At 41.0% G+C, this 19,653-nt stretch overlaps 2 protein-coding genes across 6 annotated transcripts in view; both read left to right on the top strand.

Annotated features, from left to right (window-relative positions):
• Positions 1-6,753, top strand: part of LOC118966047 (adhesion G protein-coupled receptor B3-like) — a 168,534-nt gene extending 161,781 nt beyond the window's left edge. The window contains exons 8-9 of one of the 5 annotated variants that reach the window (XM_036987999.1): positions 3,484-3,678; positions 6,551-6,753. In XM_036987999.1, the coding sequence (XP_036843894.1) occupies positions 3,484-3,678; positions 6,551-6,637 (282 nt within the window). In that variant the 3' untranslated portion in view covers positions 6,638-6,753. The remainder of the gene's footprint in view (positions 1-3,483; positions 3,679-6,550) is intronic. The other 4 variants (XM_036987983.1, XM_036987989.1, XM_036987979.1 and 1 more) reach the window with 4 other exon arrangements.
• A 3,891-nt stretch (positions 6,754-10,644) lies between these two features.
• Positions 10,645-19,653, top strand: part of LOC118966730 (dentin sialophosphoprotein-like) — a 12,564-nt gene continuing 3,555 nt past the window's right edge. Inside the window, exons 1-3 of the mRNA XM_036990029.1 lie at positions 10,645-10,740; positions 13,284-13,293; positions 13,414-13,435. Of these exons, the coding sequence (XP_036845924.1) occupies positions 10,645-10,740; positions 13,284-13,293; positions 13,414-13,435 (128 nt within the window). The remainder of the gene's footprint in view (positions 10,741-13,283; positions 13,294-13,413; positions 13,436-19,653) is intronic.

Raw genomic sequence — 19,653 nt, forward strand, 5'->3', positions numbered from 1 at the left:
GTATAAACCACATTATAGAGACTAATAACACTACAGCTGATATTAATATAGACAGTATAAACCACATTATATAGACTAATAACACTACAGCTGATATTAATGTAGAAAGTATAAACCACATTATAGAGACTAATAACACTACAGCTGATATTAATGTAGACAGTATAAACCACATTATAGAGACTAATAACACTACAGCTGATATTAATGTAGACAGTTTAAACCACATTATATAGACTAATAACACTACAGCTGATGTTAATGTAGACAGTTTAAACCACATTATAGAGACTAATTACACTACAGCTGATATTAATATAAACAGTATAAACCACATTATAGAGACTAATTACACTACAGCTGATATTAACATAGACAGTATAAACCACATTATAGAGACTAATTACACTACAGCTGATGTTAATGTAGACCGTTTAAACTACATTATAGAGACTTAAATAATAACACTACAGCTGATGTTAATGTAGACCGTTTAAACTACATTATAGAGACTTAAATAATAACACTACAGCTGATGTTAATGTAGACCGTTTAAACTACATTATAGAGACTTAAATAATAACACTACAGCTGTTGTTAATGTAGACAGTTTAAACCACATATTGCAGTAATCTACTGCAGAGAACAGTCTCATAGTTCTCTTCCTCCTCTTCCTTCTCCTGGAGGTCGAGGGTCAGGGAAAGCTGTAATATAAACTGTAGTAATACTATAATAATATAGTGTATACTATACTTTAGAGGACCTCCAGGGTCTTATGGTCCTCTCTCTTCTCTTCCTTCTCCTGGAGGTACAGGACGCTGGCCTTTTAATGCATTCTAAAAGAAATCAATCATTGTAGTAATACTGTAGTAATATACTGTAATATAGTGTAGAGAATCAATCATTGTAGTAATACTGTAGTAATATACTATCATATAGTGTAGAGAATCAATCAATGTAGTAATACTGTAGTAATATACTATCATATAGTGTAGAGAATCAATCAATGTAGTAATACTGTAGTAATATACTGTAATATAGTGTAGAGAATCAATCAATGTAGTAATACTGTAGTAATATACTGTAATATAGTGTAGAGAATCAATCAATGTAGTAATACTGTAGTAATATACTGTAATATAGTCTAGAGAATCAATCAATGTAGTAATACTGTAGTAATATACTGTAATATAGTGTAGAGAATCAATCAATGTAGTAATACTGTAGTAATATACTGTAATATAGTGTAGAGAATCAATCAATGTAGTAATACTGTAGTAATATACTGTAATATAGTGTAGAGAATCAATCAATGTAGTAATACTGTAGTAATATACTGTAATATAGTGTAGAGAATCAATCAATGTAGTAATACTGTGGTAATATACTGTAATATAGTGTAGAGAATCAATCATTGTAGTAATACTGTAGTAATATACTGTAATATAGTGTAGAGAATCAATCATTGTAGTAATACTGTGGTAATATACTGTAATATAGTGTAGAGAATCAATCATTGTAGTAATACTGTAGTAATATACTGTCATATAGTGTAGAGAATCAATCATTGTAGTAATACTGTGGTAATATACTGTAATATAGTGTAGAGAATCAATCATTGTAGTAATACTGTGGTAATATACTGTAATATAGTGTAGAGAATCAATCATTGTAGTAATACTGTAGTAATATACTGTAATATAGTGTAGAGAATCAATCATTGTAGTAATACTGTGGTAATATACTGTAATATAGTGTAGAGAATCAATCATTGTAGTAATACTGTAGTAATATACTGTGATATAGTGTAGAGAATCAATCATTGTAGTAATACTGTAGTAATATACTGTAATATAGTGTAGAGAATCAATCATTGTAGTAATACTGTAGTAATATACTGTGATATAGTGTAGAGAATCAATCATTGTAGTAATACTGTAGTAATATGCTGTGATATAGTGTAGAGAATCAATCATTGTAGTAATACTGTGGTAATATACTGTCATATAGTGTAGAGAATCAATCATTGTAGTAATACTGTAGTAATATGCTGTGATATAGTGTAGAGAATCAATCAATGTAGTAATACTGTAGTAATATACTGTCATATAGTTTAGAGAATCAATCAATGTAGTAATACTGTAGTAATATGCTTTGATATAGTGTAGAGAATCAATCATTGTAGTAATACTGTAGTAATATACTGTAATATAGTGTAGAGAATCAATCAATGTAGTAATACTGTAGTAATATACTGTCATATAGTTTAGAGAATCAATCAATGTAGTAATACTGTAGTAATATGCTGTGATATAGTGTAGAGAATCAATCATTGTAGTAATACTGTAGTAATATACTGTAATATAGTGTAGAGAATCAATCAATGTAGTAATACTGTAGTAATATACTGTAATATAGTGTAGAGAATCAATCAATGTAGTAATACTGTAGTAATATACTGTGATATAGTGTAGAGAATCAATCATTGTAGTAATACTGTAGTAATATACTATCATATAGTGTAGAGAATCAATCAATGTAGTAATACTGTAGTAATATACTGTAATATAGTGTAGAGAATCAATCAATGTAGTAATACTGTAGTAATATACTGTAATATAGTGTAGAGAATCAATCAATGTAGTAATACTGTAGTAATATACTGTAATATAGTGTAGAGAATCAATCATTGTAGTAATACTGTAGTAATATACTGTAATATAGTGTAGAGAATCAATCATTGTAGTAATACTGTAGTAATATACTGTGATATAGTGTAGAGAATCAATCAATGTAGTAATACTGTAGTAATATACTGTAATATAGTGTAGAGAATCAATCATTGTAGTAATACTGTGGTAATATACTGTGATATAGTGTAGAGAATCAATCATTGTAGTAATACTGTGGTAATATACTGTGATATAGTGTAGAGAATCAATCAATGTAGTAATACTGTAGTAATATACTGTAATATAGTGTAGAGAATCAATCAATGTAGTAATACTGTAGTAATATACTGTAATATAGTGTAGAGAATCAATCATTGTAGTAATACTGTAGTAATATACTGTAATATAGTGTAGAGAATCAATCATTGTAGTAATACTGTGGTAATATACTGTGATATAGTGTAGAGAATCAATCAATGTAGTAATACTGTAGTAATATACTGTAATATAGTGTAGAGAATCAATCATTGTAGTAATACTGTGGTAATATACTGTGATATAGTGTAGAGAATCAATCATTGTAGTAATACTGTGGTAATATACTGTGATATAGTGTAGAGAATCAATCAATGTAGTAATACTGTAGTAATATACTGTAATATAGTGTAGAGAATCAATCAATGTAGTAATACTGTAGTAATATACTGTAATATAGTGTAGAGAATCAATCAATGTAGTAATACTGTAGTAATATACTGTAATATAGTGTAGAGAACATATAAGACCTCATAGTTCATTTCTTCTTCTGGAGATCCAGGGCCATCTAGCTAAGGGCCAGGGGAAGTTGGCAGGGGACGGGATGTCTCAGGTGACCAAGACCCTGCTGGATCTCACCCAGAGAAGGAACTTCTACGCTGGAGACCTGCTGTCCTCTGTGGAGATACTCAGAAACGTGACTGATACCTTCAAGAGGGCCAGTTACGAACCTAGCTCAGACGACGTGCAGGTGAGTGGATCGGTCTCTTTTGTCTTGATAAATGTTGACCATGCTGCTGAGGTAGAATTGTGTGTTGGATTTATTTTGATTTGTGTCCTTTTTTGTGTCCTTTTTTTTTGTTGCATACATGAAAATAGAAAACAATATGATAACGTTTAAAAGGTTTTCTCCTGCATGTGCAGGAGAGGTGGAAAACCCCTGAGAGGCTTGTCAACATATCTCCCCCTTTCCAATGAAACTGGAATGATTATTTACACAGTTAAAGTCCCCATGTCAGCTTTGTTATTTTAAATCATCACTGTATGTCTCATAAATCACTGTGTGTGTTTATATAATGAAAATAACTTTTTTAATCATTTATTTCCCTGAGCCTCCTTTGGCTCTTGAAATGCTCAGCCTGATCGTGTGGGCGTTAGGAAACACATTTGAAGATATTTACATACACAGACATGATTGGCTGATAGTATGGTCTAGAGTCCATCCCCTTACCCAGATGAACAGCCATTGGTCTATTTTGTCTGCTAAAAGACTAAAATAGAAACGGAAACAAATAGGTACCTGCCTGGGATGAGCTGTCACCTCTGTTATTATGTTGTCTAACGCTACCTTCGTAATCATTATATTTACTGTTACATTTACTGTAATGTCATTATATTTACTGTAATATGTAATCATTATATTTACTGTGACATGTAATCATTATATTTACTATAATATGTAATCATTATATTTACTGTAATATGTAATCATTATATTTACTGTGACATGTAATCATTATATTTACTGTAATATGTAATCATTATATTTACTGTAATATGTAATCATTATATTTACTGTAACATGTAATCATTATATTTACTGTGACATGTAATCATTATATTTACTGTAATATGTAATCATTATATTTACTGTAATATGTAATCATTATATTTACTGTGACATGTAATCATGATATTTACTGTAACATGTAATCATTATATTTACTGTAATATGTAATCATTATATTTACTGTGACATGTAATCATGATATTTACTGTAATATGTAATCATTATATTTACTGTAATATGTAATCATTATATTTACTGTAACAGGTAATCATTATATTTACTGTAATATGTAATCATGATATTTACTGTAATATGTAATCATTATATTTACTGTAATATGTAATCATTATATTTACTGTAACAGGTAATCATTATATTTACTGTAATATGTAATCATTATATTTAGTGTAACAGGTAATCATTATATTTACTATAATATGTAATCATTATATTTACTGTAATATGTAATCATTATATTTACTGTAACAGGTAATCATTATATTTACTATAATATGTAATCATTATATTTACTATAATATGTAATCATTATATTTACTGTGACATGTAATCATTATATTTACTGTAATATGTAATCATTATATTTACTGTGACATGTAATCATATTTACTGTAACATGTAATCATTATATTTACTGTGACATGTAATCATTATATTTACTGTAATATGTGATGGTGAATGCAGTGGTGAATGGTAGTCATTTCAAATACATTTCCCCAGAAATCGACACTAAGAAAGCTCCATTATGCCTGTTTATTTTATCAAAGAACTCTCCCCTTCCCTCCTGTCACCCCCTCTACCTCTTTCCCCCTCTGTCCTGTCACCCCCTCTACCTCTTTCCCCCTCCCTCCTGTCACCCCCTCTACCTCTTTCCCCCTCTGTCCTGTCACCCCCTCTACCTCTTTCCCCCTCTGTCCTGTCACCCCCTCTATCTCTTCCCCCTCCCTCCTGTCACCCCCTCCACCTCTTTCCCCTTCCCTCCTGTCACCCCCTCTACCTCTTCCTCCTCCCTCCTGTCACCCCCTATACCTCTTTCCCTCTCTGTCCTGTCACCCCCTCCACCTCTTTCCCCCTCCCTCCTGTCACCCCCTCTACCTCTTTCCCCCTCCCTCCTGTCACCCCCTATACCTCTTTCCCCCTCTGTCCTGTCACCCCCTCTACCTATTTACCCTCCCTCCTGCCTCCCACTCCCTCTTCTGACCCCCTCTCTCCCTGTCTACCCTTCCCCTCTCCCCTGTCTTCCCTCTCCTCCTCCCTCTCCACTGTCTCCTCCTCTCTCCCCTGTGTCCCCCTCCCTGTCTTCCCTTCTCTCCTCCAGCTTTATTTTCTTTATTTCAGTAGTATGATGGAGATTACAGCCTGAACCCCCTCTTCCTCCTCCTCCTCCTCCTCCTCCTGCTCCAATAAGATCATTTCTGTCCTGAATGCTAGCTGTGTCCTGGTCGTGTGTCTGGTCTGTCGTTGTGTGGACAGACAGTCTGACGCAATGAGTACAGCTAGCGCTCGCTGCTGCATCTGTGCATTTTTGCTGTGTGTGTGTGTGTGTGTGTGTGTGTGTGTGTGTGTGTGTGTGTGTGTGTGCTAATGTTAAAAATGGGCACATTACCACCAGAGGGAGCATAAGCATTCAAGTAGAAAACAAGATCGTCTGTATCACGGGAAAGGGGCCACCTCTGGGCACACACACACACACACCCCCCCCCCCACACACACACACACACACACACTCACTCACTCACTCACTCACTCACTCACTCACTCACACACACACACACGGGAGACCAGCTGAAATATTTTTGACGCTGACTGTCAATAGGGTAGTGATAGTTCCCCTGAGCATCTGTCTGTGTGTTTGTACATACATGTGTGTGTGTGTGTGTGTGTGTGTATGTGTATGTGTGTGTGTGTGTGTGTGTGTGTGTGTCTGTGTGTTTGTACATACATGTGTGTGTGGAAAGGGGCATCAGCTTTGTTTTCTTTTGATGCAATAAGAGTCAATTTAATTGAGTCAATTTCCTCTCTCTCCTCCCTACAGAACTTCTTTCAGATCATCAGCAATCTCCTAGAGGAGGACAACAGGGAAAAGTGGGAAGACGCACAACAGGTAAGCATTCTGCAGTGAGCTTGATACATTATGGAATGCACTTAAAGTGGGTGAGTGTGGTATTCTTTCAGAATCTGGTCCAGACAGTTGAATACTATAGCATTCACCAGCACTGAGCCTGAGTTCAACTGGTCATTGTGATCTGAGTTCGTATTCAGAGTAGGAGTGCTGATCTAGGATCAGATTTGCTCTTTTAGATCATAAGATTGTGTAAGCAGGCGGGACCTGTTCCTGATCCTAGATCAGCCGTGAAGTACTTTTATTTAGTCACGTTGTGTAATGTGTCACTGGGTTGGGATGTGTCTGTATCTCTATCTGGAGGTATAATACCACCACTGTCCACTCGGTGGCAGCAGGGAGCACAGCCACCAGAGATGACCAGCCCCAATCGACTCATTACGTCTCTCTATGATGTTTGTTCTTCTTCCCTAGAAACCCAGTCACTCCATAGCAGTCAGGGTGGAAAGGTCATTTCAAATGCTGGATTTCATAATTACAGAACCCCTGAGGAGTATTTATCTTTATTTAGTCACATCAGAGGGATATAGCTTTTTGCTAGAATGGATATTTCTGCCTCCCTGTGCTATTCAAAAGAAGGATGTTGCATGTATAGTATACCTGCTAGGTAAGAACAGCTACATGACTCCCATGTTAGTAGAACATATTCAACGGTACATACAGTTGAAGTTGGAAGTTTACACACACTTAGGCTGGAGTCATTCAAATGCGTTTTTCAACCACTCCACACATTTTTTGTTAACAAACTATAGTTTTGGCAAGTCGGTTAGGACATCTACTTTGTGCTTGACACAAGTCATTTTTCCAACAATTGTTTACAGACAAATTATTTCACTTGTAATTCACTGTATCACTATTCCTGTGGTTCAGACATTTACATACACTAAGTTGACTGTGCCTTTAAACAGCTTGGACAATTCCAAAAAATGATGTCATGGCTTTAGAAGCTTCTGATAGGCTAATTGACATAATTTGAGTCAATTGGAGGTGTACTTGTGGATGTATTTCAAGGCCTACCTTCAAACTCATTGCCTCTTGGCTTGACATCATGGGAAAATAAAAAGAAATCAGCCAAGACCTCAGAAAAACAATTGTAGACCTCCACTAGTCTGGTTCATCCTTGGGAGCAATTTATAAACATCTGAAGGGTCCACTTTCATCTGTACAAACAATAGTACGCAAGTATAAACACCATGGGACCACGCAGCCGTCATACCGCTCAGGAAGGAGACGCGTTCTGTCTCCTAGACATGAACATACTTTGGTGTAAAAAGTGCAAATCAATCCCAAAACAGCAGAAAATGACCTTGTGAAGATGCTGGAGGAAACAGATACAAAAGTATCTAAATCCAATGTAAAACAAGTCCTATATCAACATAACCTGAAAGGCCGCTCAGCAAGGAAGAAGCCACTGCTCAAAATCCGCCATTAAAAAAGCCAGACTACGGTTTGCAACTGCACATGGGGACAAAGATCGTACTTTTTGGAGAAATATCCTCTGGTCTGATGAAACAAATATAAAACTGTTTGGCCAAGCCGAAGAACACCATCCCAAACGTGAAGCACATGAGCGGCAGCATCATGTTGTGTGGGTGCTTTGCTGCAGGAGGGACTGGTGCACTTCACAAAATAGATGGCATCATGAGGATGGAAATCTACTGAAGATCTATTGAAGCAACATCTCAAGACATCAGTCAAGAAGTTAAAGCTTGGTCGCAAATGGCTCTTCCAAATGGACGATGACCCCAAGCATTCTTCCAAAGTTGTGACTTAATGGCTTAAGGGCAACAAAGTCAAGGTATTGGAGTGGCCATCACAAAGCCCTGACCTCAATCCCATGGAAAATGTGTGGGCAGAACTGAAAAGCATGTGTGAGCAAGGAGGCCTACAAACCTGACTCAGTTACACCAGCTCTGTCAGTAGGAATGGGCCAAAATTCACCCAACTTATTGTGGGAAGCTTGTGGAAGGCTACTCGAGATGTTTGACCCAAGTTAAACAATTCAAAGGCAATGCTACCAAATACTAATTGAGTGTTTGTAAACTTCTGACCCACTGGGAATGTGAAATAAAACCTGAAATAAATAATTATCTCTAATATTATTCTGGCATTTCACATTCTTAAAATAAATCCTAAAACTGAATTTTTACTCTGATTAAATGTCAGGAATTGTGAAAAACTGAGATTAAACGTATTTGGCTAAGGTGTATGTAAACTTCCGTCTAAACTTCCAACTGTAGATTGAACAAGGAAACATCTAATGGAATCATATTTTATACAGAACAGAAATCAATTCTATTCACATTCATTAACCATATTCTGAAACAGAAATGTGTCGGTCAGGTCCTCTCGTCTTTATCCCACAAAAATACACCAAGGATGCTGGGTACAACCTCAGGCAGGGGTTTTATGATTTTATCTGCGTGGGTTTTCCTCCTGTCACTTCTCCTGTCATCCTGAATGAGCCTCTCAGGGTTGAGAGGTGGCCACTCTTCCTTCAAAAACTCCCACTTTATTTTAAGACGAATCCGCCCTGTCTCCGGCAGAGACAGCATCTCCACAGACCACTAATTTACAAAGAACATCCGCAGCTTTTGTGAACTTCCAGTGCCAAATGACTGCCTTCCAGAGAGGAAAGGAAAGGAGGGCGAAGGGAGGAAAGAGAGAGAGAGAGAGAGAGAGAAAGAGAAAGAAAGAGAGAGAGAGAGAGAAAGAAAGAGAGAAAGAGAAAGAAAGAGAGAAAGAGAAACAGAAAGAGGGGGTATTTTGGATGGTTGGTGTTTTTCTTCCTTTTTCTTCCCTCTGTTTCTCTTTGATTCACCTAGGTGGTTAAGACCTTGGAGAGAGAGAGAGAGAGGATGATAACGAGAGATAGAGAAGGAGAGATAGAGAAGGAGAGATAGAGAAGGAGAGATAGAGAATGAGAGAGAGAAGGAGAGATAGAGCAGGAGAGAGAGAGAAGGAGAGAGGGAAGGATAGAGGATGAGAAAGATAGAGGAAGAGACAGAGAGAGGGAAGGATAGAGGAAGAGATGGAGAGAGAGAGAGAAAGAAAGGTAGAGAGAAGTATGAAGCCTAGCAGTTAAGAGCATTGGGCCAGTAGCCAAACGGTTGCTGGTTTGAATCCAGAGCCAACAACAAATATATTTACTGAGCAAGGCACTTAAGCCTAATGGCTCCTGTAAGTCACTCTGGATAAGGGTGTCTGCTAAATGACTAAGAAAGAGAGAAAGAGAACAGCAGGCAGTCTGCCCTCTATCGACCCAGTCTTTCTGTCTCTCTACAAGTACTAATTGGTGGTCCTCACTGCAGTTTCTGACCTTTGTCTGTCTGGTCTACGACACACACACACACACACAAACACTAGGTTCTCTCTCTCTCTCTCTCTCTCTCTCTCTCTCTCATCGGTTGGATGCGAAGCAGTTGCCCTACCAAGCGGTGATGCAGCCAGTCAAGATACTCTCAATGGTGTAGTTGTAGAACGTTTTGAGGATCTGAAGGCCCATGTTGAATCTTTTCAGCCTCCTGAGGGGGAAGAGGCATTGTCATGTCTTCTTCACGACTGTGTTAGTGTGTTTGGACCATGATAATTACTTAGTGCTGTGGACACCGAGGAACTTGAAGCTCTCAACCCAATTTAAATTGTGGTGTGTTGGTCCTCCATTTCCTGTAGACCATAACCAACTCCTTTGTCTTGCCAACGTTGAGGGAGATGTTGTCTTGGCATCACACTGCTAGTTCAATGACCTCATCGTCATCGGTGATCAGGCCTACTACTGACATGTCGTCGTGTTGCCAGCAAACTTAATGATGGTGTGTTGGAGTCTTGCATGGCCACGCAGTCATGGGTGAACAGGGAGTACAGGAGGGGACTAAGCATGCATCCCTGAATAAACCCCATGTTTAGGGTCAGTGTGGTCAGTGTGGCCCACCTGGGGGCAGCTCCTCAGGAAGTTCAGGATCCATTTGCAGCGGGAGGGGTTCAGTCCCAGGGACCTGAGCTTAGTGATGCGCTTGGGGGGCACCTTCCTCGCCCGCATGGAGCTGCCAACACAGGACGCCTCCGTTCACAAGAACTGGGTGCGGTCGTTCTCCGTGCCCAACGTGAGTTAGTCATTTAAGTGTGTTAACCCTCTCAAGGCTGCCGGCCCTGATGGCATCCCTAGCCGCATCCTCAGAGCATGTGCAGACCAGCTGGCTGGAGTGTTTACGGACATAATCAATCTCTCCATATCCCAGTCTGTTATCCCCACTTGCTTATCCGGGAGCGAGGCGTCGGTGTGCAGAACGTGGCTTGATTTCACTTTTTAATCCGTAAATGTCTGGAGTCTCTGCTCAATATGTCTCGTGTCTGAGCAGATTAATTGCGACTCCACTTTGTCCCTGTACTGTCGTTTTGTCTCTTTGTTTGCCTTACGGAGGGCATAGCTGTTTGTAGACGTCCATGTCACCTTGCCATGGTTAAAAGTGGTGGTTCACGCTTTCAGTTTTGCACATATGCTGCCATCTATCCACAGTTTTTGGTTTGGGTAAGTAATAATTTTCACAGTGGGAACAACATCCTCTATGCACTTCCTGATGAACTCAGTCACAGAGTCAGTGTACCATTTCCCACACCACGTGATCAAAACAATCTTAAAACATAGACTCCAACTGGTCAAACCAACGTTGAACAGTTCTTGCCACAAGTGCTTCCTTGTTTAAGTTCCTGCCTATAGGTGTGGAGGAACAGAAAGCGTCCAGATTAGTGTCCCACTTCTTGAAAGTGGCAGCTCTGGCCTTAAACTCAGTGCGGATGTTGCCTGTAATCAATGGCTTCTGGTTAGGATATGTGCGCACAGTCACTGTGGAGAAGAAGCCATCAATGCACTTATTAATGAAGCCGGTGACTGATGTGGTAAACTCCTCAATGCCATGGGATGAATCCCGGAACATGTTCCAGTCTGTGCTAGCAAAACAGTTCTGTAACTTAACGTCTGCTTCATCAGACCACTTACCTATTGAGTGTGTCACTGGTACTTCCTGTTTGAGTTGTTGCTTGTAAGAAGGAATTAGGAGGTTAAAGTTATGGTCAGATTTGCCAAAGGGAGGGTGAGGGACTGCCTTGTAAGCATTTCTGTGCATCAAGGTGAACAAGAGCTTTGTCGCCTCTAGTTGCACAGGTGACATGCTGGTGACATGCAGGTGACATGCTGGTGACATGCAGGTGACATGCTGGTGACATGCAGGTGACATGCAGGTGACATGCTGGTGACATGCAGGTGACATGCTGGTGACATGCAGGTGACATGCAGGTGACATGCAGGTGACATGCAGGTGACATTTTAGTGAAAACAGATTTCTGTTTCCCTGCATTAAAATCACCGGCCACGAGATGCGCCAACTCTGGAGGTGCACTTTTTCATTTGCTTATAGTCCTATACAGCTCGTTGAGCATAGTGTTAGTGCAAGCATTGGTTTGTGGTGGTAAATAGACAGCTATGAACCATGTATATGAAAACAATCTTGGTAAATAGTGTGGTCTGCAGCTTATCATGAAGTATTCTAACTCAGGCGAGCGAAAACCCCAAACTTCCTTTAACATTAGAGATCGCACACAAGTTGTTGGTAACAAAGAGCCACTCCTCCCGCTTCTTCCCCCGTCCTCTCTAGACGATGCATGGAGACGTCAGATAGATGTATATTATCCATGTCCTCTCTAGACGATGCATGGAGACGTCAGATAGATGTATATTATCCCCCGTCCTCTCTAGACGATGCATGGAGACGTCAGATAGATGTATATTATCCATGTCCTCTCTAGACGATGCATGGAGACGTCAGATAGATGTATATTATCCCACGTCCTCTCTAGACGATGCATGGAGACGTCAGATAGATGTATATTATCCATGTCCTCTCTAGACGATGCATGGAGACGTCAGATAGATGTATATTATCCCACGTCCTCTCTAGACGATGCATGGAGACGTCAGATAGATGTATATTATCCCCCGTCCTCTCTAGACGATGCATGGAGACGTCAGATAGATGTATATTATCCATGTCCTTGTTCAACCATGTCTCAGAGAAACAGAGAGTTTTACAGTTCTTCAGGTCCCGCTGATAGGATAGTCTCGAGCAGAGCTCTTCCAGGTTGTTCTCCGGTACGTTCCTCAATAGAAGGCGGTTTATTTCCTCGCCAACGTAGTTTTGTCAGGATACCGACTCGTCTGCCTCTTCTCTGCCGACGCTTACTCTTTCGAGTCTGGGGGATGGCGGACACATTATAAAAATGTTTTTGTAAGATCAGAGGAAAAAGAAACACAAGCAAAAAACAGCAGAATTGGTCAGGAGCCTGTAAAACAGTTGCTATTCACTGCAGCGCCATCCTGTCAGCCTGCAGAGGTTAGGGTTAGAGTTTGAGTCAGAGGTGGGTAGTTGAGATGAGATAATCAGAAAGACTAAGATCACGGAGGTACAGCTGGCCAAGATCTCTCTCTGCCTAACACCCTTCTGTCCTCTGTATCTCTGCCTGCAGAGGCTAGGGTTGAGTTTGGATAAGAGGTGGGTAGTTGAGATGAGATAATCAGAAAGACAAAACCCATGGAGGTACAGCTGGTTAAGAACTCTCTCTGCCTAACACCCTTCTGTCCTCTGTCTCTCAGCCTGCAGAGGGTTAGAGTTTGGGTAAGAGATGGGTAGTTGAGATGAGATAATCAGAAAGACAAAGACTATGGAGGTACAGCTAGTTAAGAACTCTCTCTGCCTAACACCCTTCTGTCCTCTGTCCCTCAGCCTGCAGAGGGTTAGAGTTTGGGTAAGAGGTGGGTAGTTGAGATGAGATAATCAGAAAGACAAAGACCATGAAGGTACAGCTGGCCAAGAACTCTCTCTGCCTAACTGTCCATTTTTAAACACCCTCCTATCCTCTGTCTGTCAGCCAGTAAACTGATGAAGTCACGGTCTGTTCACCCTGCTACCATCTAGCAGACAGAGCCGGTACAGGTACATCAAACTGGGACCGAATTACTGAAAAACGGCTTCTATCTCCAGGCCATCAGACTGTTGAACAGCTACCTGCCCTGTACTCTGCCCTGCACCTTGAGACTAACGCCCCATGTACAGTATATAGAGTCATTGAACGCTGGTCACCTCATAATCTATTTCTATACTCAATGTGTATGTCTCTACAGTATTCTCAACATAGCTTATCCTAATATACCTACTACTGTACATACCATATTATTTTCCAGATTCTATACTGTCTATACACACCATGTATTTATATTCTGGATTCTGACACATTCTCACTCATTGTCATTTCTTGATTTATTGTTTGGATCATTGATTATTTGTGTATTTGACTGTATTTGTACTGTAGAAATTATCCTGCACTGTTGGAGCTAGTAACATGAGCATTTCACTGCACCTGCTATAAAACCTGCAAATATGTGTACTTAACCAATCAACTTTGATTTGATTTGATTTGAACCTTATCTCCATCTTCCTCTGGTCTCCTCATCAGACATACAGCCTTCCTCTGAGCTCCTCATCAGACACACAGCCTTCCTCTGGGCTCCTCATCAGACACACAGCCTTCCTCTGAGCTCTTCATCAGACACACAGCCTTCCTCTGGGCTCCTCATCAGACATACAGCCTTCCTCTGGGCTCCTCATCAGAAAGACATCCTTCCTCTGGGCTCCTCATCAGACATACAGCCTTCCTCTGGGCTCCTCATCAGAAAGACATCCTTCCTCTGGGCTCCTCATCAGACATACAGCCTTCCTCTGGGCTCCTCATCAGACATACAGCCTTCCTTCTACAACCATTTATTTCTGGCATGCTGCTTCATATCTCATTCAAATCTCATCTCCACTGCAGAAATTACACACACACACACACACACACACACACACACACACACACACACACACACACACACACACACACACACACACACACACACACACACACACACACACACACACACACACACACACACACACAGAAGGCAGACCGGAAATCTGTCTGTCTGATTAGGAACCCAGAGGAGGATGGAGACAAGGTTCATTAGTTCACTGGCTGAGGAACAAAGCCCTCGGTCTGCCTAAGGAGGGTGTGTGTTTGTGTGGATGTGTGTCTGTCTAAGGATTGCCTGCCTGGTGTTTAAGAATGTGCGATTCAGGCCAAGTCTATTTAGGTATAAAGAGTTCTTCTTTGGCCAATGTGTAGTTCATCTTCACCAGACCATGAGCTGATATGACAGCCATCTGTCATCTAAAGGATCAGGGTAAAAGATGGATTTTGGACAGATGTGTTTTTATGCATTATTTTACAACTAGACAATGTGTTGGTGTTCTAAAAGCTAGACAGAAGCAATGAATTTCAAATCCTGTTATTTGTAGTACAGGAATGGCTATGATGAGTGTGGATGGATGCTGCCGTGTGATCACTGTTTCTGAGGAAACGGAGGATGAGCTGCATGTCTGTTGTTGTAGAGATGAAAATATCAGCTGTATGTCTGTTGTTTTTGGCAGTAGGAATGGCTGAGCAATGGCTGAGCAATGGCTGAGCAATGGCTGAGGAATGGCTGAGGAATGGCTGAGTAATGCTGAGGAATGGCTGAGGAATGGCTGAGGAATGGCTGAGGAATGGCTGAGGAATGGCTGAGCAATGGCTGAGGAATGGCTGAGGAATGGCTGAGGAATGGCTGAGGAATGGCTGAGGAATGGCTGAGGAATGGCTGAGGAATGGCTGAGGAATGGTTGAGAAATGCTGAGGAATGGCTGAGTAATGGCTGAGGAATGGCTGAGCAATGGCTGAGTAATGCTGAGTAATGCTGAGGAATGGTTGAGTAATGCTGAGTAATGCTGAGGAATGGTTGAGTAATGCTGAGTAATGGCTGAGGAATGGTTGAGTAATGGCTGAGCAATGGCTGAGCAATGCTGAGTAATGCTGAGTAATGCTGAGGAATGGTTGAGTAATGCTGAGTAATGCTGAGGAATGGTTGAGTAATGCTGAGTAATGGCTGAGGAATGGTTGAGTAATGGTTGGGCAATGGCTGAGTAATGCTGAGGAATGGTTGAGGAATGGTTTGGCAATGGCGGAGCAATGGTTGAGGAATGGCTAAGGAATGGAAGAGGAATGGAAGAGGAATGGTTGAGGAATGGTTGAGGAATGGTTGAGGAATGGTTGAGGAATGGAAGAGGAATGGCTGAGGAATCGAAGAGGAATGATTGAGGAATGGTTGTGGAATGGTTGAGGAATGGTTGTGGAATGGTTGTGGAATGGCAATGGTCAAGAATTGTCTGCTTTGTCTGTAATTGTCTGCTTTTGTCACATCCTGACCTTAGTTCCTTTTGTATGTCTCTATTTTAGGTTGGTCAGGGCGTGAGTTGGGGTGGGCATTCTACGTTTTGTTCTTGTGTTTATATTTCTATGTGTTTGGCCTGGTATGGTTCCCAATCAGAGGCAGCTGTCAATCGTTGTCTCTGATTGAGAACCATACTTAGGCAGCCTGTTTTCCCACTGTTAGTTGTGGGTAGTTGTTGTCTCTGATTGAGAACCATACTTAGGCAGCCTGTTTTCCCCCTGTTAGTTGTGGGTAGTTGTTGTCTCTGATTGAGAACCATACTTAGGCAGCCTGTTTTCCCCCTGTTAGTTGTGGGTAGTTGTTGTCTCTGATTGAGAACCATACTTAGGCAGCCTGTTTTCCCCCTGTTAGTTGTGGGTAGTTGTTGTCTCTGATTGAGAACCATACTTAGGCAGCCTGTTTTCCCCCCTGTTAGTTGTGGGTAGTTGTTGTCTCTGATTGAGAACCATACTTAGGCAGCCTGTTTTCCCGCTCTTGTTTGTGGGTGGTTATTTTCCGTTTCAGTGTTTTCACCATACTGTTCGGTTTCCTTTATTCTCTTGTTTGTTTGTTTCTGTGTTCAGTGTAATAAATATGACGAACACTTACCACGCTGCATATTGGTCCGATATTTCTACTCCTCAGAAGAGGAGGGAGAATCGTTACAGCTTTGCTGTGTTTTACACCTCCGTCTTGGTCAGGTCAATATGTGAATGAGAATGGTTCTCAATTACTTACCTGATTAAATAAAGGCAAATAAGGTGTGTCAATGCTGTGGAGAGGATGGGAGTTGTAGTACGGTTGCTGTCAAGCACAGAAATAGAAGTTGAGAAAACATTAAGAACACCTGCTCTTTCCATGACATAGACTGACCAGGTGAATCCAGGTGAAAGCTATGATCCCTTATTGATGTCACTGTTAAATCACTTCAATCAGTTGTAGATGAAGGAGAGGAGACAGGTTAAAGAAGGATTTTTAAGCCTTGAGGTGTGGGTTGTGTATATGTTCCATTCATAGGGTGAATGGGCCAGACAAAAGTTTGAAGTGCCTTTGAACGGGGTACGGTAGTAGGAGCAAGAATTTCAGTGCTGCTGGGTTTTTCACGCTCAACAGTTTCCCATGTGCCCACCACCCAAAGCACATCCAGCCAACTTGACACAACCGTGGGAAGATTTGGAGTCAACATGGGCCAGCATCCCTGTAGAACGCTTTCGACACCTTGTAGAGTCCATGCCCCGACAAATTTAGTCTGTTTCTGAGGGCAAAATGGGGGTTCAACTCAATATTAGGAAGGTGTTGTTTTGTACACTCAGTGTGTATGTGTGTCTGTTGCTAAGGGACGGAAGAAATACCTTGTTGCTGTGGTGTGAGAATAAAGAGGATGATCTGGGTGCTTCTCTTTGAATCCACCTCCACTGCGGCCTTTACCCCATTCATCCAGAGAGGGCCTGCGCTATGGGTCCACATAGGCAGGAGGGGGAGGAGAAATGTGCTTTCAGCCAGCTAGTCAGCTAGCTAGTCAGACAGACACGTGTGTGTGTGTGTGTGTGTGTGTGTGTGTGTGTGTGTGTGTGTGTGTGTGTGTGTGTGTGTGTGTGTGTGTGTGTGTGTGTGTGTGTGTGTGTGTGTGTGTGTGTTTACGTACGGGGGGATGAGTGCATCTCCGTCTGTATGTGTGAGTGTGTGCGTGCGTGCACATGTCAGTAAGTATATGTGTGAGTGTGTGTGTGTGTGATTGTATCAGGAGGTGTTCATTATGGGATTCCACTCAGAGCTCCTCTCCGGACTAAGACATGTCATTGCCTTGTCTGTAGAGTAGAGCTATAGCTAACTCACATGCTGCTATTCTATGTCCATGTCTAGGACAGCTACTGTAATAATGGGGCTTTTCCTTCTTGATAAATCTAATTGTTTTCAAGTACCATTTTAACACTGTTTGAATTGCTGATTAAATTAGAATAGATCCAATTGGTACATCTTAAGGAAAATACAAGAACAATAGAACAAAAATGATATATTGATATCACATCATCATCAGCGCATTAACAGTCTGCCTCACTCAATCACACAAAATGTCTGCCCCCAAAATCAAGTCCCCTCTGATTACAGCTGATCCCTCTCTGCTAGATTCAGGTCTGCCAGGATAGTGGGCCGATCTCTTCAAGGTCAACGATCGGATTAGTGTGTCTTAATGTGTATCAGCTGGGAGGAGACAGGTGTGCTTACGTGAGTGTGTTGCTCTGTTCTCTATCCATGGTCCTGAATGCTTCCTTTACATTCTATCTGACACTGATGGCAGGTCCCTAAGGACAGACACACTGCCCTGTCCTGAGCAATCACTCTCCAGTGGTCACTAAGCAGTGTCCTTTTAAAGGGTAGTCTCTAGCTCTCCAGTGGTCACTAGACAGTGTGCTTCTAAAGGGCAGTGTCTATCTACTAGCCATGTCCTGCTCTGTCAGGGTGTCTGTCTCCAAGGTTCACTGTCGGATAATGATCAATCAATACATGTACTGACAGATGTCTAATTTTGAACAATGCCCTGACCTGTGCAATCACTTTTAGTAGGCATTAGACAATGCCCCCTTTTAAACGGTACTAGTACCTACTAGCAAGTAGCCATGTCCTGGTCTGTCCCTTTTTAAAGGTTACCAGTATCTAGTAACCATGTCCTGGTCTGTCCCCTTTTAAAGGTTACCAGTATCTAGTAGCTAGTAACCATGTCCTGGTCTGTCCCCTTTTAAAGGTTACCAGTATCTAGTAACCATGTCCTGGTCTGTCCCCTTTTAAAGGTTACCAGTATCTAGTAGCTAGTAACCATGTCCTGGTCTGTCCCCTTTTAAAGGTTACCAGTATCTAGTAACCATGTCCTGGTCTGTCCCCTTTTAAAGGTTACCAGTATCTAGTAGCCATGTCCTGGTCTGTCCCTTTTTAAAGGTTACCAGTATCTAGTAACCATGTCCTGGTCTGTCCCCTTTTAAAGGTTACCAGTATCTAGTAGCTAGTAACCATGTCCTGGTCTGTCCCCTTTTAAAGTTACCAGTATCTAGTAACCATGTCCTGGTCTGTCCCCTTTTAAAGGTTACCAGTATCTAGTAGCCATGTCCTGGTCTGTCCCCTTTTAAAGGTTACCAGTATCTAGTAACCGTCCTGATCTGTCCCCTTTTAAAGGTTACCAGTATCTATAGTAGCTAGTAACCATGTCCTGGTCTGTCCCCTTTTAAAGGTTACCAGTATCTAGTAACCTTGTCCTGGTCTGTCCCCCTTTAAAGGTTACCAGTATCTAGTAACCATGTCCTGGTCTGTCCCCTTTTAAAGGTTACCAGTATCTAGTAGCTAGTAACCATGTCCTGGTCTGTCCCCTTTTAAAGGTTACCAGTATCTAGTAACCATGTCCTGGTCTGTCTCCTTTTAAAGGTTTACCAGTATCTAGTAGCCATGTCCTGGTCTGTCCCCTTTTAAAGGTTACCAGTATCTAGTAACCATGCCCTGGCCTGTCCCCCTTTAAAGGTTACCAGTATCTAGTATCTAGTAACCATGTCCTGGTGTAGCCTAGTGGTTAGAGCGTTAGGACTAGTAACCATGTCCTGGTGTAGCCTAGTGGTTAGAGCGTTGGACTAGAAACTAGAAGTTTGCAAGATCGAATTCCAGAGCTGACAAGGTAAAAATGTGTCGTTCTTCTTCT

This window comes from Oncorhynchus mykiss, chromosome 1 (genome assembly GCF_013265735.2).
Source record: "Oncorhynchus mykiss isolate Arlee chromosome 1, USDA_OmykA_1.1, whole genome shotgun sequence".
In the NCBI taxonomy this organism is placed as follows: domain Eukaryota; kingdom Metazoa; phylum Chordata; class Actinopteri; order Salmoniformes; family Salmonidae; genus Oncorhynchus; species Oncorhynchus mykiss.